General features: G+C 42.4%; 1 protein-coding gene and 1 pseudogene across 4 annotated transcripts in view; one reads left to right on the top strand and one right to left on the bottom strand.

Moving 5' to 3' along the window:
* Window positions 1-25,111, top strand: part of Bbs9 (Bardet-Biedl syndrome 9) — a 390,144-nt gene that overhangs the window by 179,089 nt on the left and 185,944 nt on the right. For all 4 annotated transcript variants that reach the window (XM_052188801.1, XM_052188800.1, XM_052188802.1 and 1 more), the window contains 3 exons: window positions 10,567-10,707; window positions 14,833-14,928; window positions 17,999-18,171. In XM_052188801.1, coding sequence (XP_052044761.1) covers window positions 10,567-10,707; window positions 14,833-14,928; window positions 17,999-18,171 — 410 coding nt within the window. The remainder of the gene's footprint in view (window positions 1-10,566; window positions 10,708-14,832; window positions 14,929-17,998; window positions 18,172-25,111) is intronic.
* Window positions 16,435-17,765, bottom strand: LOC127689493 (tubulin beta chain-like; annotated as a pseudogene).

Raw genomic sequence — 25,111 nt, 5'->3', positions numbered from 1 at the left:
ACTGTAACAAACTTCTTTCTCCTGGGCTATTTCGACTCTGTCTTAGTCAGGGTTTCTATACCTGCACAAACATCATGACCAAGAAGCAAGTTGGGGAAGAAAGGTTTTATTCAGCTTACAGTTCTGCATTGCTGTTCATCACAAAAGGAAGTCAGGACTGGAACTCAAGCAGGATTGGAAGCAGGAGCTGATGCAGAGGCCATGGAGGGATGTTCATTACTGGCTTGCTTCCCCTGGCTTGCTCAGCCTGCTCTCTTATAGAACCCAAGAACACCAGCCCAAAGATGGTACCACCCACAGTGGGCCCTCCCCCTTGATCACTAATTGAGAAAATGCCCCACAGCTGGATCCCATGGAGGCACTTCCCCAACTGAAACTCCTTTCTCTGTGATAACTCCAGTCTCTGTCAAGTTGGCACACAAAACCAGCCAGGACAGACTCCCTATCAACAGCTAACAGAGATAGCCCATGGCTCTGGCATCTCGAACATCATGAGGTCTCCAAGGCAACTTCATTGTGACAGCTTGTTTAAATGTTTGGGATCCACACATGATCTTCTGGGCTCCTCCAAAGGGCTGGTGTCACTTCTCCAGCTCTGCCCTCTGTAGCACTCTAAGCTTAGGTTGATCCATTCTACTGCCGCTGCTGTTCTTGGTGATCATCCCATGGTACTGGAATTTCCAATACACTGGGGTCTTCCACTGCAACTAGGCTTTACCAATAGCCTCTCATAGGCTCTCTTCATGGTACCAAGACTCAACTATTTTTGCATGACCCCTTCAGTCCTAGCCTGTCAACTGCAACTGAGACTGTACCTTCGCCAATGGCCTTCCATGGCCTCTAACAGTGCTAAGCCTCAGCTGTTCTTCATGATTCCTTCATGCCTTCAAAACCCGTACCACCTGGGTGACTCTTACTCATTACCAAGTCCAGCTGCAGCATGGGGTGCAACCTTGGCCATCTCTGCAACACAGCTTCTCTGTGCTCTCAGAAAACACTTCTCAGAAGAGTTCACCTCAGTGATGCTGATCTCTTCTTTTTTCTTTCTTTTTTTTTTTTTAAAGGGAAGTAAAAACACTTTATGATAAAATTAAAGATTTACCTGGAAAATATTTCAGATAAGTACGTTAAAATTGACAGTTTTCATGGAAAATTAAAGACTAAAGTGCTAGACATGTATAACATTGCTAAATTAATTGAAATATGGGATAAAACATTTTATGATAGAATTGAAGATTTACGTGGAAAATATTTCTGATAAAATTGTAGAAAAATGTAGAAAAACATGTTAGAATTGAAGATTATTATGGAAAATTTTAAATAGATATAATAATGGTAGGTATAAAAGTATTCCTAAGTTGATTGAAAGTGGAATTATAAACATTTTCTGATAAATTTGAAGATTTACATGAAAAATATTTCTGATAAAATTGAAGAAGTATATAGAAAAACATGTTAAAATTAAAGATTATCATGGAAATTATACAGATAAAATGATAGGCATAATCATAATTCTAAGTTGATTGAAGGTGGAATTATAAACATTTTCAGATAACACTGAAGATTTACATGGAAAATATTTCTGGTAAAATTCAAGAAATAGACAAATATGTTAAAATTGACTATTTCATGGAAAAATTTACATATAAAATGATAGATATAAAAACTCTTTCTAAATTAATTGAAGGTGGAATTAGAAAGATTTGTGATAAAATCAAAGATTTACATCGAAAACATTTCTAATAAAATAGAGGAAGTATATAGAAAGACATATTAAAATTGAAGATTATCATAAAAATAATGCAGATAAAATGGTAGACATAAAAATATTACTACATTAATTAAAAGGGGAATTACAAACATTTTCTGATAAAATTGAAGATTTACATGAGAAATATTTCATTAGTCTATGTCTTTTTATTGGGGAGTTGAGTCCATTGTTGTTAAGAGATATTAGGGAATAGTGATAGTTGCTTCCTGTTATTTTTGATGTTATTTTTATGTTTGTGTGGGTATCCTCTTTTGGGTTTGTTGGAAGAAGATTACTTTCTTGCTTTTTCTATGGTGTAGTTTCCCTCCTTGTGTTGGCATTTTCCATCAATTATTTTTTGTATGGCAGGATTTGTGGACAGATATTGTATAAATTTGGTTTTATCATGGAATATCTTGGTTTCTCCATCTAAGATGATTGAGAGTTTGGGCTGGCATTTGTGTTCTCTTAGGGTCTGTATGAGATCTGCCCAGGATCTTCTAGCTTTCATCATCTCTGGTGAGAAGTCTGGTATAATTCTGATAGGTCTGCCTTTATAAGTTACTTGCCCTTTTCCCCTTACTGCTTTTAATATTCTTTCTTTGTTTAGTGAATTTGGTGTTTTGATTATTATGTGCCGGGAAGACTTTCTGTTCTGGTCTAGTCTGTTTGGAGTTCTGAAGGCTTCTTGTATGTTCATGGGCATCTCTTTCTTTAAGTTGGGAAAGTTTTCTTCCATAATTTTGTTGAAGATATTTACTGTGGTGATATTTACTGGGAGAACTGGGTTCTGATGTTGCCATGTGGCCTTGGTTCTGTTGGTAGGATTCTTGTGCTTGCCTTTCACCATTTGGTGCTAGTTGGTATTGTCTCTGGCTGGAGTTTATTCCTCCTGTGGGCTTGTAAGCCTGTGTCCTTACTCCTCTGAGCTCAAAAGTGAAAGCACTGCTGGGAGATCTCTCTCTCTCTCTCTCTCTCTCTCTCTTTCTTTCTCTCTCTCTCTCTCTCTCTCTCTCTCTTTCCTGGAGGGCTATGCACAGAAGGCTGTGGAGTTTCCCTGCTCCCTGGTTCAAATGGTGGCAGGAAGACTTCTGTTCCAGCTGCTCCTGTTGGTCTCTTCTTAATCACCACTAGTTTCTTAGCTCCAGCTAACCAGCATCAATTGTCCCAGTAGTCCCTTCTATTCTGGACTCTAAAACCAGAGCCACGTGGCCAAAGCTGCTGAGTTCTGCACCTTGCTGGGGCTGGACCATGTTCCCTTGTTCTGTTATATTATTCCCAGCTCTCTGTCTTCCAATTCTTTCACCGCCTAGTCTTGGATCTTGCTCTATGGACTGACTTTGAACTCAGAAATCTGCATGCCTGTCTCCTAAGCACTGGGATTTAAGGTGTGGCCCACCAAGCCTGGATTTGAGTTGTCTTCACCTAGAACTTGCTGTGTTCTAGGCTGGCCTTGAACTCAGAGATCTGCTTGTCTTTGCCTCCTGGGATTAAAAGCTTGTACTACTGTCCTTGGACCTAAACTTAGCTGGGTGGGATCTCGCCCCAGTGTTGCCGCACCCTTATTTCAGTTTAATATGCTTGAACACACGATTCAGCTCCGTTTCACTTCCTGGTGCCCCTTTAATATTAGAACCATATATTTTATATTTTTCCTTTCTCAGCTTGCTGTGCTTGTTTAAAATGCTCTTCATGAGACTTAACCAGAGAGCAAAGTCTCTACTGGGTGTTTCTGAGACTTCCTTTGTCAATGCAATTAATCTGAGTCTCTTCACCTTATCCTCAGGCAGACTCTTCAGACGAGGGCAAAACGTAGCCACTTTCTTCACCAAAATACCACAAAAACAGTCTGTAGGCCACACTGGAAATTCTCCACTGAAACCTATTGGGCCAGATCTGAACAATTCAGACCACTCTCTGTAACAAAGTCTTCCATATTCCTACTAGGTTAGCCCATTAAGCCCCGTTTAATGCAGTCCACTGCTTTCCAAATCCAAAGTCCCAAAATTCACATTCTTCCAAACAAAAGCATGGTCCTGCCTATCACAGCAATACCCCACTCCTTGGTACTCCAGGGACTCTACTAAAGCAACTCTTATATGGACAACATTTAATTGTTGGCTTACAGGGTCAGAGGTTCAGTCCATTGTCATCAGAGTGGGAACATGACAGCATCCAGGCAGGCTGGTGTAAGAGGGGGCTGAGAATTCTACATCTTCAAGTGAAGGCTGCTAGCTGAATACTGGCTTCTAGGCAGCTAGGATGAGGGTCTTAAAGCCCACGTCCACAGTGACACACCTACTCCAACAGGGCCACCTTCCAATAGTGTCACTCCCTGGGCTGAGCATATACAAACCGTCACATCTAGTTTCTCAAAAAAATTTTTTTCATTTTTTTTCTTAGTGGCAAAATATTTCAAGCTGTTATTATTTAAGAAATAGCTATACACAATTTCTTAAGTAAGAGTGTCACGACGGTCTAAATAATGTCTTCCAGATGTTCTATGGAATAGGCTTATAGTTCTCAGAGTCAAACAGAAATTCTGGAACCGTTTTACAAACCCTAGCTCCTGCAGACCTTGCCCTGGAGTGTCACACCACCATGTGCCCGTGACATGTGTCTTCTATTATAATGTATTTTCCTTATTGAGCTAGTTAGTGTTGATTGTCTGCTTGTCTTCATTTATTTTCTTTTTAAATAGTATTATCATTTTTTTTGTTTTATGTATGACTGTTTTGCCTCAATGTATGTCTGTGCACTACATGCCTGCAGTACCTGAGGAGGCCAGAAGAGGGTGTCAGACTCCTCGGGACTAGAGTTACAGAACAATGTGACTATAGTGTAGGTGCTGGGAATTGAACCCAGGTCCTCTGGAAGAAGTAGCCAGTGCTCTTATCCAGAAAGCCATCCCTTTAGTTTATTCCATTTCTGAACCCCTATATTCTTGTCAGTTTCCTTAGTTTAATATAAAAGCAACGCTGTTGCTCATCCCTAATTGTTAAATCATGAGTCCATGTACCCCGTACAAATGGTGTAGAGGCCAGGACACAGGTTTTGAAGAAAATTTGTTTCAACAGTTAACTTAGAATTTAGCTGAAAATATGGATATGATTGCTTCCTTTGTGTATAGAGAAGTCAGAAGTTAAAACGTTTTTGTTGCATTATTCATCTAAAGTTAAGGGGATGGGAGGAAGCTTTGTCCTTTCCACACTGTATCTATCAGCCGGGGCTGTAGCCTATGTATTAGAATATAATCCCACTTAAGAGTTCATTTTCATGATCTGAGGATGTATGTAATATATGGGAAGTTCCTTAAAGTTAGCAAAGGAGCTCTTTGTAATTTCTTTACGTGTGTGGTAGAATTGAGAGCTGTGGTTTAGGAAGTATCTTAGATCGTGTTACCATGATATTTTGACTCAAAACATTTCATCATTATTAAGTACAAATACATATGCCCCTAAAATTCTCATAGACCATCAGGCAGTGATACCTAGGGACCTTTCTGAAGAAATACCAGTTTCGATTTGCATCTAGGATTCCAGAAGTGAATTTAGCATTTGCTGGTTATGAACAAAATCTAAGCTAGGTAAGAGATGATGGTTAATAGATTACATTGAGGAGAATGACAGGTAATGCTCACACGATCTGAAACAGCTTTTAATTACCACGTCATCAGGAGGCGCAGCATCAGCGATGCCCTCGCTGTCCTAGCAGGAAAGGAGATGGACGTCCATCTTCAACGGGGATTAGGCCACACAACTCAGTCATCTTAACAAAACATAATTCTAATTTCAAGGCTCATGCTTGGGCCATGTAGCCTTATTTTTTTATCATTATTATTTTTGAGCCCTCACTGACACTTCTGCAGAGAAATGAAGAGATTGGTATGCGAGCTCACCACGCACAGTAGACATTTTCAGTTTTCTGTTTCTGTGCAGTGCTTCACTAAGATACAGATGTCTATATTTTTGTTCCTATCAGAATTATACAATGAAAAGGGAGCAACCTTAATGTTAAAGTACTGATTCTTAGGTTTTTATAAATAACTTTATAAATTTAGTTTCATTCTTTGTAAAATACAGAAAAGTGATTTAAAATAAGTTTGAGAGTTAAGTTATTCAACTTTGTTATTTAATAAAGTTACCTGCTGCTTTACCTGTGCCTGTGTGAGTACTGATGACATCTATGGTTAGGTGGCTGGGCTTGCAAACTTAGAACTTAGAATTATAATGTGAGCCTTCCAGTCTGGCTGGGCCTGTGCCCTGCGCAGATCTTGGGTGCAAACCCCGCAGCCAGTCCCACGACAACCAGAGGAAGCTCCACTCCCAGGCGCTTTTACACACCTACGATTATAGGATCATAGGATCACAGGGTCACAGGAGCTTGGTCATACCAGGATCTCAGGATCCCAGGATCTCAGAATCACAGTATCACAGAGACAGCTTGACTCTGAGGAGTTCTGACATAATCAGGATCACCGGAAGGACAGACTCCAGTCGAGCGCAGGTAGCACTAGAGATAACCAGTTGGCGGGAGTAAAGCATAAGAACATAAGCAACAGAAACCAAGGCTACTTGGCATCATCAGAACCCAATTCTTCCACCATAGCAAGTCCTGGATGCTCTGTCACACTGGAAAAGCAGGATTCGGATCAAAAATCACTTCTCATGATGATAATAGAGGACTTTAAGAAGGACATAAATAACACTCTTAAAGAAATACAGGAGAACACAGGTAAATAGCTAGAAGCCCTTAAAGAAGAAACACAAAAACCCCTTAAAGAAGTACAGGAAAACACAATCAAACAGGCAAAGGAAATCAACAAATCCATCCAGGATCAAAAAATGGAACTAGAAACAATAAAGAAACCACAAAGTGAGACAACCCTGGAGCTAGAAAACCTAGGAAAGAGATCAGGAATCACAGATGCAAGCATCACCAACAAAATGCAAAGAGCAAAAAGCTCCTAACCCCAAACATCCTGGAAGTCCAGGACACAATGAGAAGACCAAACCTAAGGATCATAGGTATAGAAAAGAGTGTGGGTTTTTTTTCTGGGTCTTCAATTCTATTCCATTGATCTTCCTGCCTGTCTGCATACCAATACCAAACAGTTTTTATCACTATCGCTCTGTAGTAGAGCTTTAGGTCAGGGATGGTGGTTCCTGCCAGAGTCTTAGGAATTCAGAAGCAGAAACTAACAACCAAGCTTGGACTGAGCTTGGGGTCCCCAACGGAGGATCTGGAGGGTTGTCTGGAGGAGCTGAAGGGGTATATAACCCCATGGGAAAAACAATAACTTCGGACACCCAGACACCCCAAGACTCCCAGGGACTGAATCATCAACCAAGGGGTATACATTGTTCCAGCCAAAAATGTGGCAGAGGAATGCCTTTTTGGGCATCAGTGGGAGGAGTGGTCTTTGGTCAGGTAAAGGCTCAATAGAGGCCACAACAAAGGGAAACAGATGGCAGGGGGAAGGGAGTTGGGGGGGGGAAGGTGGGACTGTGTTGGGTAGAGGGGCATATACATGGAGGCAGGGGGAGGGAGGAGAGGGAGGGAATCGTTGGGGAGGGGGCTTTTGGGAGGGGGAAATTGGGAAAGGTTTTACCATGGGCAATGTAAATGAAGAAGATACTGAATAAAAAAAAAAAGAAAAGACAAGAGTGAAGATTCCTAACTTAAAAGGCCAGGAAATATTATCAATAAAATTATAGAAGAAAACTTCCCTAACCTAAAGAGATGCCCATGAACACACAAGAAGCCTACAGAACTCCAAATAGATTTGACCAGAAAAAGAAATTCCTCCCATTGTATGATAGTTAAAACACCAAATGCCCTAAACAAAGAAAGAATATTAAAAGCAGTAAGGGAAAATGGTCAAGTAACATATAAAGGCAGACCAATCAGAATTATACCAGGCTTCTCCCCAGAGACTATGAAAGCTAGAAGATCCTGGGCAGATGTCATAGAGACCCAAAGAGAACACAAATGCCAGCCCAGGCTACTATACTCAGCAGAACTCTCAATTACCATAGACGGAGAAAACAAGATATTCCATGACAAAACCAAATTTACACAATATCTTTCCACAAATCCAGCCCTTCAAAGGATAATAGATGGAAAACACCAACACAAGGAGGGAAACTATACCCTAGAAAAAGCAAGAAAGTAATCTTTCAACAAACTCACACAAACACAATTCCACCTCTAACAATGAAAGTAACAGGAAGTAACAATCACTTTAATGAATGATTAATATGAAAATTAATATTACCAACATATCCTAGTCAATTGAAATTCAAAAATATGAGGAATTAGAAATTTGTTGGCTCTCACCCAGTGGTCTCTTTAATTTGGTAATTGGAGAAATAGTTCCAGTATTGTACAACCCATATTCCCTTTCTGCTTGTTTGTATGGGACAGTGTCTTGCTGTGTACCACAAAACAGTCTTGGAATCATGCTTCTCCTATCTCAGCCTCTCTACTAGTTGGACTGTTTATTTGATGTTTTTACACTATACTATGGTTTTCAGAACAGCTTACATATTTCAAAATTATTTATATAGCCAAAAGAAATGTAGACAATTAATTTGGGAGGTGGCTTGTAGGAGAACAACAGTGAGACTGAATGTTTTGCTTGATGTTTATAATTATTGTATCAATTTTGAAGATGACCTTATAAGTTACTCTTTTTCTGAGATGAATGCTTTTCAAGATGATCACAGCCAATGAACTAGAATCTTAGCCCCACCTTATGTCTGTGCCACCCTCCAAGCAGAACCATTGCACACTGAAACAGTTGATGAGTGACTTCATGGACAGACCATCTTAATACACACACCATTTCTTAAATGAATGTAATCTGTTCCCTGTGGGCTGAGAATGATGACAATCACTCAAGTCAAATAACTTTGACCATAGCAGGAAATCTGTATACAAATAATTGTGCCTTCAATTCATTCCTTGGTGCAACAGAACTGTCAACTCTTAGCTACTATGGAGGTAAAATCCTTTGGAGATGTGAGGGACATTGAAGTACAGCCTCATTACAATGAACTCCTAAAATTGTCTAAAAATTGTTATTTTGGGTTTGTAAGAGCTAAGATTTTAAGCTCTACTAAAAAACAAAACAAACAAACAAACAAAAAGACTTTATGTTTTCATGCTCATTTAATAACATGTCCATCATTTTTGATTGGTTAGAAATATATATTGTGCTGAATATAATAAAAAATTAAAAATTATAACATGAATTAATTTCTTGATGAGACCTAATTCTACTAAAAATGACATTTTCAATATCAATGTGAAGAAGTGGCATGAACTTTAAAAGAGCTCATGTACTGTGTACTCCTAGACTTTCACAGTCCTACTTTATTAAGAGTAGGTAATATATTTGAATCCTCCATAAGTACAAACAACCAATGACTTAGAGTGCCTTAGGTAGATGGATTTGAGATGAAGATGCAGAGTTCACAGAAGCTGCATGCGTGACAGTGGCAGGCTAAGTAACTGGATGATTCTTATGCTTTCCAAATGGGCTTGTTTTTAAAGATAGACCTTGTACTGGCTCGTTTTGTGTGTCAACTTGACACAGGCTGGAGTTATCACAGAGAAAGGAGCTTCAGTTGGGGAAGTGCCTCCATGAGATCCAGCTGTAAGGCATTTTCCCAATTAGTGATCAAGGGGGGAGGGCCCCTTGTGGGTGGTGCCATCCCTGGGCTGGTGTTCTTGGGTTCTATAAGAAAGCAAGCTGAGCAAGCCAGGGGAAGCAAGCCAGTAAGAAACATCCCTCCATGGCCTCTGCGTCAGCTCCTGCTTCCTGGCCTGCATGAATTTCAGTCCTTTCTTTAGTGATGGACAGCAATGTGGAAGTGTAAGCTGAATAAACCCTTTCCTCTCCATCTTGCTTCTTGGTTATGATGTTTGTGCAGGGATAGAAACCCTGACTGAGACAGACCTCAAGACACTAATTTTAATGCTTTTAAAAAATATTTTTATGAATTCCAGCTCAATTCTCCCAAGTCCTCTGTCTGGGAGAAGATCAGGGCAATGTCAATAGACTGTACATTTAGGGAAGGAGAGTGGAGCTCTTGGGCCACTGTGACCGTTGACTAGAAAGAAAGTTTCCCATGCCAAGCACTTGGAATTTTGATAGTTTGTTTTGCAGTGAGCATTTGTTACCACAACCAATGAAACTTCAATTAAAAGTCTGTATGCATACATACATATTTAAATATCATTTGCAAATTCAATTGAACACAAACATGATATAATTCTCTATGACCTTTCAAGCACCCTTAGTGTTATTTATCCTCCTTTCCTCTCCCTGTCCCCACCCAGCCCAGCTAAGCCTTCCTCCTCCGTGTTTCCCATTTGTCCCTTTATCACCACCCTGTTGTGCTGTTCAGTCTTCTAGAGCCCGGCTCCCCTTGATACCCCACGGCCTTTCCCCTCTCCTTGTATCTGCAGTTACTTTAGGTTTCATACTCAAGTGGAAAGGTTCAGAGCTCGGGGCCACACAAGGGAGAGAACGTGGTGATTGTCTCTCTGTTGCGTCACTCAGTATAATGTGTTTTTCATTTCTCTTTATTTGGTTGCCTCTACTCCCTCTCCCCCCATCCGTTCTCCTTTCCCCTGTTTCCTTCCCCCATCTTGTTCATGCTAGAATCTGAACCCTGGTAATACACACGAGTTACTTGGCTTAGGCTGACCAGAGAGGCAGGCGGCAAGAACGTCTGTTTGAACTGCACATTATTTCTTCCCAAATTATTTGTCAAACTCAGATCTACATTTTTTTTTCTTAATTTCAGGAATTCCTCGGGTTATCCAGTGTAAATTTAGGCTTCCTCTGAAACTAATTTGCCTACCTGGTCAGCCTTCAAAAACTGCAAGCCACAAACTAACTATCGACACCAACAAATCTCCTGTCAGTCTGCTGGGCCTCTTCCCAGGTAGGACTTTGGATGTAATCTGCCTGTGAGCACAGACATGGGGGTGCTACATGGAGCCCTCCGGTGGCAGGTAATAGGGGTGATCCTGCTCAGTGAGGATGCTAATAACCACACCTAGAGGTCCTTTCGCTCTCATGCACCCGTTCAGAGGTGAGCAGTCTATGTGAGTAAGGTGGTAGATACACCTTTTACATTTTATTACCATTTTTATAATCATTATTTTGCTTCAGTGTTCAGATATAAAAGTATCAAATGTATCTTGCTAGGTTGGACATTTTGGCTTGAAATATAAATATTTGTTTTTCAGTGTTAATTTACTTACCGGTTTTCAACCTTATTAATGCTGCGACCCTTTAGTAGAGTTCCTCATGTAGTGGCAACCCCAGCCATAAAGTTGTTTTCGTTGCCACTTCATGACTGTAGTTCTGTTACGATTACGAATTCTAATGTAAATGTCTGTGATTATGAATTGTAATGTAGATATCTGTGTTTGCCAATGGTGTCAGGCGACTTCTGTGGAAAGGTCACTTGACCACCCCTCCTGCTCCCAGAAAGCGGTCTCCACCCACAGGTTGAGACCCACTGCCGTAGACCTTTGGATACATCCCATTCCCTCTGAGGGCTGTCTCGTGGGTGGCTGCTCCTCATGGCTCTTCAGTTTCCAGCCCCTGGAGGAGGAGCAAACGGCTCTGGTTGTGTAGTGGGCATTGCTGCCCATGCTTGAGGGCCATAGGGTAGGTTGGGGTGGTTGGTGGCGGTGAGACCTTCCAGAGCTGTTTCCTTGAGTAGCTTAAAGCATAAAGCCCTAGTAGAACTGCATCTCTGATCAGATAAACAGCACTGAAATCAAGGTTTGGAGTATACCTATCCCTGTCCTTTCTTTCTTATTTTATTAGAACTGTCTATAAACCATGTATGTTGATGATGATTTCCCCTCCTCCTGTCTTCCTGACCCTTTCCAACACTTCACCCCTGCAACTGGGTGTTCTTACGTTTGTCCTCTTGCAAAATCTATGAAAGCACAGAACCCGTAACCCCCCCCCTCCAAAAAAGAAACACCCAAAAACAAAAAACAAAACCTGAAGAAGCCTCCACCACAGAGGTAGTTTTGTGTTTATCAAGTCCTGGGCGTGGCCATTGCCATCGGTACAAGTTACAGAAAGTTTCTTGGTTGGGGTGGGAAGCTCATGTCTGCTTCCCCTGTCAGCACAGGGACCCTGTCTGGCTTGAGCCCGCGTTGGCCGTGTGCATGCCCGCACAGTCTGAGTTCATATGCACATCAGGCCTGCTGTGTCGGGAAGACACTGTTTCCTTGGAGTCACCCGTCACCTCAGTCTCCTACAATCTTTCCCCCTCCTCTTCTGCTGTATCTGTTTCTTAGTAATGGCATGGAATCAAAAGAAAAAAATCTTAGTTGGATAGCTTTTTAAAGTACTTTATTGAAAATTAGCCTTGTTCACTATGAGGTGTACCCGCCTCTTGTGTTTGAGGAGTAGGATTTAGAATCCAGACTGTTTCCCACAATATTTGAGAAATTTGTAGTGAGTCATTCTCTTGTGTTATTATATAAAGTGCTTTCTTTTGTTATTCATTAAGAGTAGGGCTGGTTTATTTTGGTTCTTATTTTGAGACAGGTCTCAGTGTGTCACCCCGGCTCTCCTGGAACTCACTATGTAGAGTAGGCTGGCCCGTGAACTCAAAACTCAGATCCACTTGCCTCTGCCTCCTGAATGCTGTGCACTCCCAGCCAGCAGACAGGCCTTTTAAACCTTTATTTATCTGTTACTATGGAAAACAAAATCTCTAAAATGATTTTTAAACAATCATTTAAGTGGTTTTTTAAACAATCATTCAATCTTAATTTCAAATTGAGCTTGTGTACACATAGTAATTTTTTGTGGTTTCCTTCCTGTTATTTTCTTCCTTTCTCCCTCCATTCTCTTCCTCTCTTCACTTTTTGTAACAAGGTTGGACATAAAAATTCATAATGGCTACTCGCTTTGCAACACTTTGCATGAACTGATTATCTCCTTGGGTTCCACAAACTTCCTCGAATACATGGTTGGAACTTACATGTTGAACAATAACAAATCTGTTGGTGCTATTGACAATGTTTAAGTACTAGATCCTAAGAAGCTGACTTTTATTGATATAAACTGAGCTCAACGAGAGACTGAATACAAATGTAAGTCCTGACCCGGAGTTATCTTGGTGCGATATGGCATAAAGTACATATCTACAAAGCTTTGTGGGTTCTCACTTTTCTACTAGTCTGGAGCCTGTTTTGCTGACATTGTAGGGTGATGACCCTGTCAGAATTTTACTGCTTTGGAAACAACCCTCAGTAACAAATTAAAAATTTTTTTTCTCCAAGATTGTATACATATAATATGTATTTTTATTTTAAATTTAATAAACATGAATCATTCTCATTATCCATTATATTCCATTATCATGGAATAATGCAGTTGCTTAAAGTAGATTTCACATCGACATTAGTGTATAAAGGCTCTTTTATGTTGACATTAGATACAATGGCTATTTCAAAGCTACGTATTCTACCTAAAGAAACAGATTAATGAGCTTCTATCAAAGAAATAGTTTTAAATCTATCCCTAATTGTTTATTTACTTCTTTGTGAAGAAATGTAGGGAATACATGAAATGATTTTAGCTTTTATCACAAATCGATTGGAAGCTTACAAATGATAAATCCACACAAGGAATCTACTTATGATAATCTACTGTCCAGAAATTTCATGTCTATTTCTCCTTTCCTCTAATATAGCTGAAGTAATTTTTATAAGCATTTACCCCTTCCTAAAGATTTTCTTTCATATTGTTTAGGAACATTTTTGTAGACCATAGATACCTTCATTCATGACTTTAATTATCGTATGGTATTTTATTATAGATGGACAACATGAAATAATCTGACTCATATTCTATTTTTAGGTGTTTATATTGTATTCTTGTGATAATTCCTTTGCAAAACCTAAAACTTATGACCATTTCTTGGATAAAGATATGAAAGTGGAGTTGGTAGATTGAAGGTTAAGAATACCTTAATGGAGCTGGGCGGTGGTGGTATACACCTTTAATCCCAGCACTCTGGGAGGCAGAGGCAGACGGATTTCTGAGTTCGAGGCCAGCCTGGTCTACAGAGTGAGTTCCAGGACAGCCAGGGCTATACAGAGAAACCCTGTCTCAGAAACAACAACAACAACAACAAAAAAACAACAAAAAACAAAAGAATACCTTAATGGTGATTGAAATATAAAGTTGACTTTCCTCAGCCCAGTGAATATAAACATTTTGAGGACAGTCAGTGCAAGTGAGGCTAACTCATGATGCTTAAATGATAAATGTATAAAGTGTGCTTAGACTTAATGATTTTTCAAATTTGTAGTGGGGTATTGTACCTTTATAAGATAGGAAGTGTCTATATTTAGTATAGTGTGAGTGTGATCAGTTCTCTAGGACCCAATTTGTAGTGGGGTATTGTACCTTTATAAGATAGGAAGTGTCTATATTTAGTATAGTGTGAGTGTGATCAGTTCTCTAGGACCCTTCGATGGGGATCATTCATTTTTGCTTTGTTTTGGTTTTGGTGTGAATATGAACATAATAGATGCCTTGCTCATCTGTTGTGACACTGTTTTACTTTTGTCTGTAGCTTCTGCTGATCTCAGTCTCTTCCCCTGTTTTCTTGGGGACAGAGCCTCTCCGTAGCCTAGGCTGGCCTCACCCCAGAGTTCTTCCTGCTCTGATCATGGGATTATTGGCATGCACCACCATGGGCAGTGATAGTCTTCTGATGTCAGATCTGACATTTTCCTAGATCTCTGCAGATCCCAGATCCTTCCTTTGCCTCATGGAGTGACGTTTCCCCTGTCACTGTTCAGCTGCACACTTGGACTCAGCTATAAGAAGACAGGAAAATAAAATGAAATCATTCCAGAGTGTTGTTATGAGGCAGACATTTGAGCTGCTGTAGAGATCAGCTACTATAGTTTATATGTGCACTTTGAATATTAACAATGTGAAACCTCCCCAGCTGGGCTTTCTATTTAAAACAGTGCTTGCTTTGTGGGTATGTAGGTGATCCTTTCCCCTTCCCTCGCAGACTTTGCCAACCCATCAGATGATGACCAAGTGAACGTCATGGGCTTCCGTCTCCTCGGAGGCTCTCGGGTGACTCTTCTTGCCTCCAGAACATCCCGTAAGTAAAACCGTGCCATCGCTGTTGTTGGGAAGCTCAGCTTAGGGCTGTGTCACATCAAGGGCATTGCAGAGGATGAAGGTGATGTCTGGCCAGATGTGACAGACAAGATCTAGTGACCTAGTTCTCAAGAAGTCTGAAAAGCTATAATTAACTTTCTTTTTGGTGTCTGTGTATATATATATATATGTATATATATATGTATATATGTGTGTGTGTGTATGTGTGTGTATGTGTATGTATGTATGTTGATTTTTAATGTTTCTTGAGATAGGGTTCTCCAGATATAATTCATCTTGTGTTTGAACTTGTGAGTCTCCTGCCCCTCATGTTTAGAGTTCAGATATATTTTACTTTGGGCAACTTATTTAAAAAAACCCATCCGTCTGTCTTGTCTATCATCTAATTAATCTATCATCCATGTATCTCTCAGTTATATGTCTGTATCTTTCACCTATCTGTCAGCTATGTGTATATATTTACTTATCTTTACATCCCTATTTGACATTATCTTAGTTAGGATTTCTATTATTGTGCTAAAAATATCATGACCAAAAGTACTTTAGGAAGGAAAGGGTTTTTAACGCTCAGGTCATACTCCATCCTCAGGGATGTAGGGCAGGGATTTAGGAGTCATTGGGAGTTTCATAAGAAACTGGGAGTGGGGGTCACAAAAAGGGAAATCATTTGAAATGTAAATAAAAATATATTGAATAAAAAAAAGGAAAAAAAAGAAAAGGGTCACTGTAGGCAGTAGGAAAGATATCTTCAAATATCAGCTGATAGGTAAGGGGTTTAGACACAGTGAATTTTCCTGAGTGCGTAGACTATGCTGGAGGGGTTCTGTAACTGTCCTTTACTGAGGCCACTTTAGGGGTAATTAAGAATACAGTGGTTGGATCTGAATTCATCTGATGTCAGTCCTTATACCCAGTGAGAATTGTGGGGATAGCAGTTTCTTCACTATGCTGTCAATTTTTTTTATAATGCAAATCTAGCTTTCAAAATGCATTTTGAAAGGTAGCTGTAGATGTCCCTCCACAGTTTTTATTAATATTGAAGAAATTGTATATTTTCAATTTTAAACCTACGTCTGCCGGGGTTGTTTATATTATTTCTCCCAACTTTGGGTCTAAGAGCACCAATCAGCTCTTTTCTCTTAAAAGTTTCCAAATGATAATAATTATATGCGTGCACTGCTTCCAATCTAATGCAAACTGCATCACGATCACAGCCACCATCACTAGAGAGTACATACAGAGGGTCTTTACATCCTCAAGTTTCAGGGAACACAGGGAACACGATTTTCTCTTTAAGGAAGTGTCAAGTTTAAATATCCTTTCATATTGAGAAAGTTTTAGAAAAACAGAAAGCTTTGATCCTGATTGTAGTGATTCATGTAGAATACGTTTTATCTCACAGCGGTGTTCAGGAAGAAGACTAGTACTTCCACAATGTACTTTTCCTTGGCTGCCTATCTTGGTATCTGTATAAGTGATGTCAGGACACAGGACAGCAAATGCACAGTGGACATGGCTAGCAGTCAGGCTGTGCATGAATAAAGAGTTCACACTCTTCCCATGCTTTAGCGACTAAGACAGCTCTAAGCCACCTCCTCCTCAGCCTCCTCCTCAAACTCCCTCTTCCTCAGCTGTAGTGTCCTGGTCCTGCTGGTCCTCAGGCACCAGGTCATTCATGTTGCTCTCAGCCTCCGTGGATTCCATCTCATCCATGCCCTCACCCGTGTACCAGTGTAGGAAGGCCTTGCCTTGGAATATGGCTGTGAACTGCTCTGGATGTGTTTGAACAGCTCCTGAGTAGTGGTGCTGTTGCCAGTGAAGGTGGGACATTTTTAGGCCCTGAGGTGGAACGTCACAGACAGCTGTTTTCACATTGTTGGGGATTCACTTAACAAAGTAGCTGCGTTCTTGGTTTGGACATCAAGCATCTGTTTGTCCACCTCCTTCATAGACAAGCGGCCCCTGAACACGGCAGCCACAGTCAAATAGTGCCCATGGTGGGGAATCACAGGCAGCCATCATGTTCTTGGCATCAAACATCTGCTGGGTGAGCTCAGGAACTGTCAGGGTTCAGTACTGCTGGCTTCCCTGGGTGGTCAAGGGGGCAAAGCCAGGCATGAAGAAGTGCAGGTGAGGGAAGGACACCATATTTACAGCCAGTTTCTACAGGTCAGCATTTAGCTGGCCAGGGAATCAAAGGCAAGTGGTTACCCCACTTATGGTGGCAGACACTAGATGGTGGGTGTACTGGCTGGTTTTGTGTGTCAACTTGACACAGGCTGGAGTTATCACAGAGAAAGGAGTTTCAGTTGGGGAAGTGCCTCCATGGGATCCAGCTGTGGGGCATTTTCTCAATTAGTGGTCAAGGGGGAGGGGCCCCTTGTGGGTGGTACCATCCCTGGGCTGGTAGTCTTGGGTTCTATAAGAGAGCAGGCTGAGCAAGCCAGGGGAAGCAAACCAGTAAGGAACATCTTTCCATGGCTTTTGCATCAGCTCCTGCTTCCTGACTTGCTTGAGTTCCAGTCCTGACTTCCTTTTGTGATGAACAGCAATGCAGAAGTGTGAGCTGAATAAACCCTTTCCTCCCCAACTTGCTTCTTGGTCATGATGTTTGTGCAGGAATAGAAACCCTAAGAGAGTGGGTGTGGTCAGCTTTAGGGTTCTGAAGCAGATGTCATAGAGTGCTTCATTATCAGTACAATAGGTCTCATCTGTGTTTTCAGCCAGCTGGTGGACTGGAAGGGTGGCACTGTAGGACTCAACCACTGTTGCGCCACAGTTGGGCTGTTTAATTCTATTTACTATTAGGCACGCCATGAGAAGGGCTGTGTCAGCCTGTCTCTGACCAGCGCCCCTGGATGGACTTCTGAAGTACTTCTATAGTTGATGCAGAAAGCAGCCTCAGGGCAGCAGAGATCAGAGCTGCATTGCAAAGAGGGGTCTCTGTCCTTCAGTTAGCATTCACATCAAGGCTGCTAGAGGCCTCACCTAGTTCCAGGTGGCAGTCGTGTGTTAACGTGCACTTTCCCTTCATTATTTCTTTCTCTCAGAACGCTACCGCATTCAGAGCGAGCAGTTTGAAGATCTCTGGCTCATTACCAATGAACTCATCCTCCGCCTTCAGGAGCATTTTGAAAAGCAGGGAACCAAAGACTTTGCGTGTTCTTTCTCTGGATGTGTGCCCCTTCAAGAATATTTTGACTTGATTGATCATCATTTTGAGGTATGATATTAATAACCTTTACTTGAAGAATAAATCAAAGAGCAAGAGATGCTATGGGAGAGAGCACCGGGCACATGCTGATCAGCTGTGTGCTCTGAGGTTGTTCTTATGTGGGTGGGGGACTCTGCCCAGTTACTGCTCAGCCACAGACACACACAGAGTGGCAGGCTGCAGCCTGGCTTAGGGTATCACCTTCGAACTCGGCTGATTGGAATCTCCCCCATGTAAACTCAGTCCTTGACCTCAGTAACCCATGGTTAAAACTGCTCGAGTTTATCATCCTGAATAACTCACACTGGATGTAAATGAGGTGTGATTATGAGGTGATTTTTCTTTTTTCATCCATAATAAATCCAGCAGGCTCTGCACTGGAGTGATGGTTAACCGTGTAACGTGCTCCTTTGTAGATGTCACAATGGGTGCCTAGTAACCGCTCAGTAGTTAAATGTACAAACCCGAGTCTGACCGTGTCTCTGATGCTCTGAATGTTCTACTTGCTTGGAAGTCCTGTCCAAGTTTAGGTCGGGTTCTCTCGAGTGTCTCGGTAATATAATTTCTACATCCTTGGAAGATTAATTTGGTATTTGGAAAGATTCATCTTTTCTGTATGAATGGACACTGACTATGGTTATTTTAACTGTATGCATTAAATCACAGGTGCATTCACTGAGTAGAACCTGTGACGAATTCTAAAGGGATTTTTAAAAAGAAGGCAATTTTGAATATGTAGCATTGGTTACTAGGGTGACTATGTTTTAAGATTTTGCTGAATTTTTATTTTATGTGTACACATGTGGTCCTCAGTATATGTATGTGTGTCACATACATGCAGGTACCCTTGGAGGCCAGAAGCCAGTATCAGGTTCCCTAAAACTGGGGTCACAGAGCATTGGTTCTGGGGCCTGAATCTCAGTCCCCGGTAAGAGCAGGAAGTACTTGTAGCATTGAGCTGTCTCTCATTGCTCTGCAGGGATTGCCCTTCAAGGAGTTCAGCCTGTTTTGAGGTTGCATCAGGTGACTTCTCTACTCTTTGAGAGAGTCTCTCACCTCTTCAGCTACACTTCAGGCTTTGTCTAAGTCCCATCCGGAGCCTCGCTCCAGACGGTTTGGCTTTTTATAAGGTCCTCCATCTTCCAGCAGGCGTTCTACCGGTTAGCCATCACCCCAACTCCGCTACTGGTTATTTTGTGGGTTAGTATGTATTTGACCCAATTGTGGCACCAAAATTGACAGTTTTGGAGCATATATTGAGATACTTTTAATGTAGACATTTTGAATTTTAATATTTCAACGTTACTATGGATATCTATATATAATTTTTACATATTTAATATAATATTTATGTATGATTTCATATATAAAACATATAAGAATATAGTAATATTTACATTTAAGTCTTTCTTTTGGAGTATTGGGAAATGGAAATACGGGCCTTGCACACAATAAGCAAAGCTTATTTGTGTTTTGGCACAAGCTGCATCCTCAGGCCCCTTGTATTGTTTTTTGCAAATATTGTTTATAGAATAGGTTTGCAGAGGCTGTATGCTGAAGAACTGAGATAATTTTATTCTTTTAGGATATATTTTAAGAAATCCTTGCTTGGCTGTGGTTTATGAAACAGAGTCCACAGAGAGAGAACTCTAACTCTATGTTCATAACATTTAAAGTGGAGATATCTCTACTGTGTTTGCTGGCTAATAGGCTTGCCATACACTCTCCCCTTCTGAGTTCTTGGACAGGGACTCCACAGTCTTTCCGTATCAGCTCTTTGCTTTAGGGGAGGAGTTTGCCACTTTGATTTGTTGCACACACAGGGGTAATGAGTTTTCTTCCTTTGCTCCCTGTTTCCACTGTCTGTTCCCAGCTATGAATAATTTCTTAAACTTTGAATTAAGGTAGCTTCTAGAATCTAGGTTGCTTTGTGTAAGCAAGGAAGAAGTTTCTATCCGTTTTATTCATTTTAATTCTTGGTTTTGGGGCCTCATGACTGATAGCTATTTGCCACAGTGTTGCAGTCCTTTTATTTTAGTGGTTGCTATTATTGCTGATGTGTGCATGCTGGGCCAGGGGCAGGGTAGGCATCAGCATGCAGGAGCCAGAGGCTGGCTCAGGACTTGGCTTCCTTCCCTCCCTGTGGCTTGTGAGATCAGGCAGTCATTCAGCAAACACTTTTACCCACAGCGACATCTTGCCAGCTTCTGGGCCCCTAAATTATGAAATTCTGATATTAATGCTACACATTGAACTGGCAACCTGGCTGATACTACATGTCAGGGAAGTCCTTTCCGTATTGTGTTCATAGACACAGAGAATATGGTGGAAGCAGATCTCAAGTAGGTGAGTTATGACTGGCCTGTCATTCTTCTTAGAACAGGGTCTCCTATGTCCCAGGATGCCTACAGATCCCATGCACATGACAGTAAATGCGGTTTACACCTTGTGAGCCCTTGACCTTCACTTCTGAGTGCTGGGATGGCTGGTTGAGCGCTGCCCTGCCTGGCGTACACAGCACTAGGAATCAGAGCCTGGGCCTCTGGCACGTTAGGAAAGTCCTCTGACTGCTGAACGACAGTTCCAGCGCCTTTTATTTATTTAAATTTTTTAGTTATTAAAATTCATTTTGTTACTTTTTATGCTGCCCGTGTATTCTTTTTTTATTTTTTTATTTTTTGAGATTATAATTAGATTGTCTTCTTTCTTTCCCTTCTCCAAGCTCTCCCATGTTCCCTTGTTCACTCTCCTACAGATGTACAGCCTTGTGCATATAAATACACATATGTACCGGTGCTCCTACGCAGAACCTCTTGAGTCTGTATAAAGTTACCCACATGCACATTTGCAGGACTGATCGTTTGGCACTGGGCAACCAGTTGGTGTGTTCTTTCTTGGTGAAGACCCGTCTCTTGTTCTCCGCTCACCTCAGTTGCCCGTCGGTCTTTGTGTAGGGATGACGTGTTATGTTTCTTCCTTCTTGGGCTTGCCTTTGTTTCACTCATGCTTGGGCAGTCATGTTGGTGAGACTTTCTGGGTGTAGCTTCTGCTCTTACTAGGAGACATAGTCTCACAACAAACTTCCTGTTTATCTCTTAGACTCATTCAACCCCTCTCCTCTGCAATGTTCTGTGAGCCTCAGGTGTGGGAATGCTTTGTGGGTGTACCCAGTAGGACTGGCCTTCACAACTCTGCTTATTAATTTGTTGTGGTTTTCTGTGGTAATGGTCTAGTCTGTCTTAAAGAAAAGTTTCCTTGAGGAGGGGAAGACTTATCTGTGGGTATAAGGGCAAATGTTAATAGAGTGCTGTTAGGGATTGTGCTGTGTTTGTAAATTAGTGGTTTCAGGTTCTTCTTAATAACCAGAGTTCACTAGCACTGAGTGGTTAGCTAGGCCTTCAGTACCAGGCAATGTCTCCTGTTGGTTGAATGGGTGTTATGGTCAATTAGAGAGCCCTTTTCCCACGCAGGTATGCGTGCCACTGCTGCACCAGTGGGTCAGCATGCCTTGGTGTTTGTCAGTGAGCTTCATAGATATCGTAGCTGGGTAGGACTCTGTGCCTCCATCCTTTGGAAGTTTGTATAGTGCTTTTGGATACCGTAAAAGCTAGTCCTCAGGGAGAAGACCGCTCCAGCTCGGGGTTCTGGGCCCTGTTTTGGAAAGGAATCATGTCTTCAGCAATAGAGACTCACCTTCCACCTCTGGTGGGCAACCAGGGGCAGCAGCAAGAGGCTGCATGCTTTGAGAGTCTTGGACATCCCTGGCCAACCACTCAAGAGGGCGTCTCATGGCTGGTACTGTGGTTCTTTTGTTAGGTAGTCTCTGGCTCTTGTGGGGAGCGCCATCAACCTAGATTAGAAAAGATGTGTGTGTGTGTGTGTGTGTGTGTGTAAATATATATATATATGAAATATATGTACATACATATATATGTAATGATCCTTTCATACACATGCACTCACACACAGATTTAGTCATGGAGTCCGTGTGTTATAGCTTTGCTGTGTAAACAGTTAATGCTATGATTCCTGTGGCTTTCTCAGTCATCCTCACAGTTCTTCATCCACCCAGCTCTCTGTCCTCCGCGTCACCTCCCCGCCTTCCCGTCTTTCCCATTTCCCTATGATCACTTGCTTCCTGCTGCTCCCCTCTCTCCTCCTCTGCATTCTTCTGTGTGTTCCCCCTTCCCTTCCCCGGGAGCTCCCCTTTCCTATTTCCTGGTCCGATCATCTGTGCCCTTCCAGTCTCCTCTCGGTTGACTCCAACTCCCCTATGAACTTAAAGTCATTTTGTTTTTTTTTTTTGGCTATACTCTTGCTCAAAATAAATAAGTAAAATTAACTATTTTACTAAAAATTTCACATTTTCCCTCTTTTTTCCCCCCACTGCTCGCTGTCGTCGGCCTGTGGCCATTTGCACTGCTTGTGCTGCTGTCCGGACACTGCAGCATGACTTTTGTCATGGGTGTAGTTATTACCATTGCTTTATGCAGCTTCCTGTTTGTCTTCTCACTTTTCTAACAGTGTTTAATCATTTAGAATTAATTTTGCATATGCCTATTTGTGTGGTGTGCATGCATGTGTGCATTCATGTGTGTAGACCAATTTTCATGTGTGCTGCTTTGGATGAGAATGCCCCATTATGCTCATAAATTCCACCTAGCTGGTGGAGCTGCTTGGGAAGGATCAGGATGTGTGGCCTTGTTGGAGGCGTGTGGCAGGGCCGGCCGTTGATGTTTCAAAAGTCTTCTGCTTCCCCACTGTGCTCTTGGTCTTCTCTCTGTGTCGTGCTGTGGTGATGTGAGCTCTCAGCTCCCATGCAGCTGGGTCTTCATTTCCTGCTCATGGACTCTCGAACGTTCTGGATCCAAAATCCAGCTGATCAGCAGTTTCCTTGATGAGTTGCCTTGGTCATGTTGTTTTATGATAGCAGAAGTAATGAATGCAGGGTGTGTGTGTGTGTGTGTGTGTGTGTGTCTGCACACACGATGTGCATGGATGCTGAAAGATGACAGGGGGTGTCCTGACTGGCAGGACAGTCAACAAGGTCCCCGGACCACTAGGAGCAGATGTAGAGACAAGAGATGCAAGAGATGGACAACAAGACAGTATTCTGATCAAGCTGTCAAATTTTATTTTTTACACACGGCAATTTAAAGGGAAGCAAGCAAGGTATAGGGGAGGGGTAAAGGGGGCAAGACCTTGTTTTTGGGGAACAATTTCAGGGGGCAAGCATTGTTTCTCAGGAACAGTTTCTCAGAATTGTCTCTCAGAATCTCAGGGAAAAGCTGGCTATTGCTGCAGGAAATTGGCACAATAAATTGATCAAGAGGAGGTGAAGTGGAAAGGAGTTGCTATGGTAACCTAACCACAGGTGAGCTCTGTTCTAGCCCACTCAGGTGAGCTCTGTATGTACTGACCACCTGGCTACTTGGCTAATCTTGAAAGCTAGTAGTTTTCCTTCTAAAAGTAGGCTTGAAATGGCTGACAGGAGGGGGTTTTGAGATCTGTGTGAGAATGGCTCCTGGCAAGGGGGCATTGGTTGTGTTCTTTGATTGCACTCCACTTTATTAACAGGGTAAGGCCTTTCCCTGATCCCACAGCTCCCCAATTCTGGCCATTCTAGATAGCCAGCTTCTCCTAGGGATCTCCCTCCCCTTCCCCTTTCCCTTCCCCTTCCCCTTTCCCCTCCCCCTCCCCTTCTCCCTCTCTTTCTCCTTTCCCTTCCCCCTCCCTTCCTCCCCTCCCCTCCCCTCTCCCTCTTCCTTCCCCTCCCTTCCTCCTCCTCCCCTCCCCCTCTTCCTTCCCCTCCCTTCCTCCCCCTCCCTCCCCCTCCCCTCTCCTCTCCTCCCCTCCCTCCCCCTCCCCTCTCCTCTCCTCCACTCTCTTCCCCTCCCCTCCCTCCCCCTCCCCTCTCCTCTACTCTCTTCCCCTCCCCTCCCCTCCCTCTCCCTCCCCCTCCCTCTCCCCCTCTCCCTTTGGATCTGGAGGGCTGGTTTTTAAGGAAGTTCCAAGGACTCAAATGCTGTTCTTATGCTAATGCAGCAAGTGCCTTGCCCCCCCCCCCCCCCAGACTTCTCCTCAGCTCTGTGTTTGCCATTTTGTGTCTGTGTGTGGTCTAGAGTCAACTTTTTAATTGAAGATTTATGTCTTCTATTAATCTGCGCGATGAGAATTACTCCAGCCCAAGTGCCATATCATCTCCATCCGGGTGCTGGTGAGGGTGAGCGTGAGAGCGAGCTGTGGCCTCTTCAGGGCAGGGAGCTCAGACCAGATGGAGCAGGGCCCCATCTGTAGGGGGTGAAGAGACAGGACTGGCAGGGACCTGCTGCGAAGCGTGCTGGGCAGGGCACTACCCATGCATGCCCTACAGCTGAGTCTGTGTTACACCTGTGGCAGTAGATGCTGTCTGAGTCCTGGCCCCTTGCAGCAGGTGCAGGGGTGGCAGCTGAGGGTATGCAGGGGTGGCAGCTGAGGGTATGCAGGGGTGGCAGCTGAGGGTATGCAGGGGTGGCAGCTGAGGGTATGCAGGGGTGGCAGCTGAGGGTATGCATTGCAGCTCCCGAGAGGCGTGGCAGCTGTAGGAGCAAGGAGGAGTGGAGTAAGAATAGCCGTTTAAGTGCTGGGAAATTCCTGTTTTATTTTTTATTAGTAATTTAGCAGGTTGATTCTGTGTGTATTTGTATATGCTTGTGATGTGTGTCAGTGGCTTTTGTTTCAAACAATAAAAGCTGAGATTATAAAAACTAACTCCCTTCTAGTACTTCCATGTCTAAACCTTTGTTCACTTTGCTATTCTATTTGTTGCAGTAAAAAAAGAGAGAAATTAAATGTTTTCTGAGTAGCCTGTTTTCATGAAGGATGTTAAGGATAACCAGTGTCTCCCCAGTCACTGTCACTCAGCTTTCTCTAATTGGTTTTCCCGTTGTCCCTGTAGTCATGAGTCAAA

This window comes from Apodemus sylvaticus, chromosome 7 (assembly GCF_947179515.1).
Source record: "Apodemus sylvaticus chromosome 7, mApoSyl1.1, whole genome shotgun sequence".
In the NCBI taxonomy this organism is placed as follows: Eukaryota; Metazoa; Chordata; class Mammalia; order Rodentia; family Muridae; genus Apodemus; species Apodemus sylvaticus.
The sequence above is the reverse complement of the archived record's forward strand: the minus strand, read 5'-3'. Positions and strand labels throughout refer to the sequence as shown.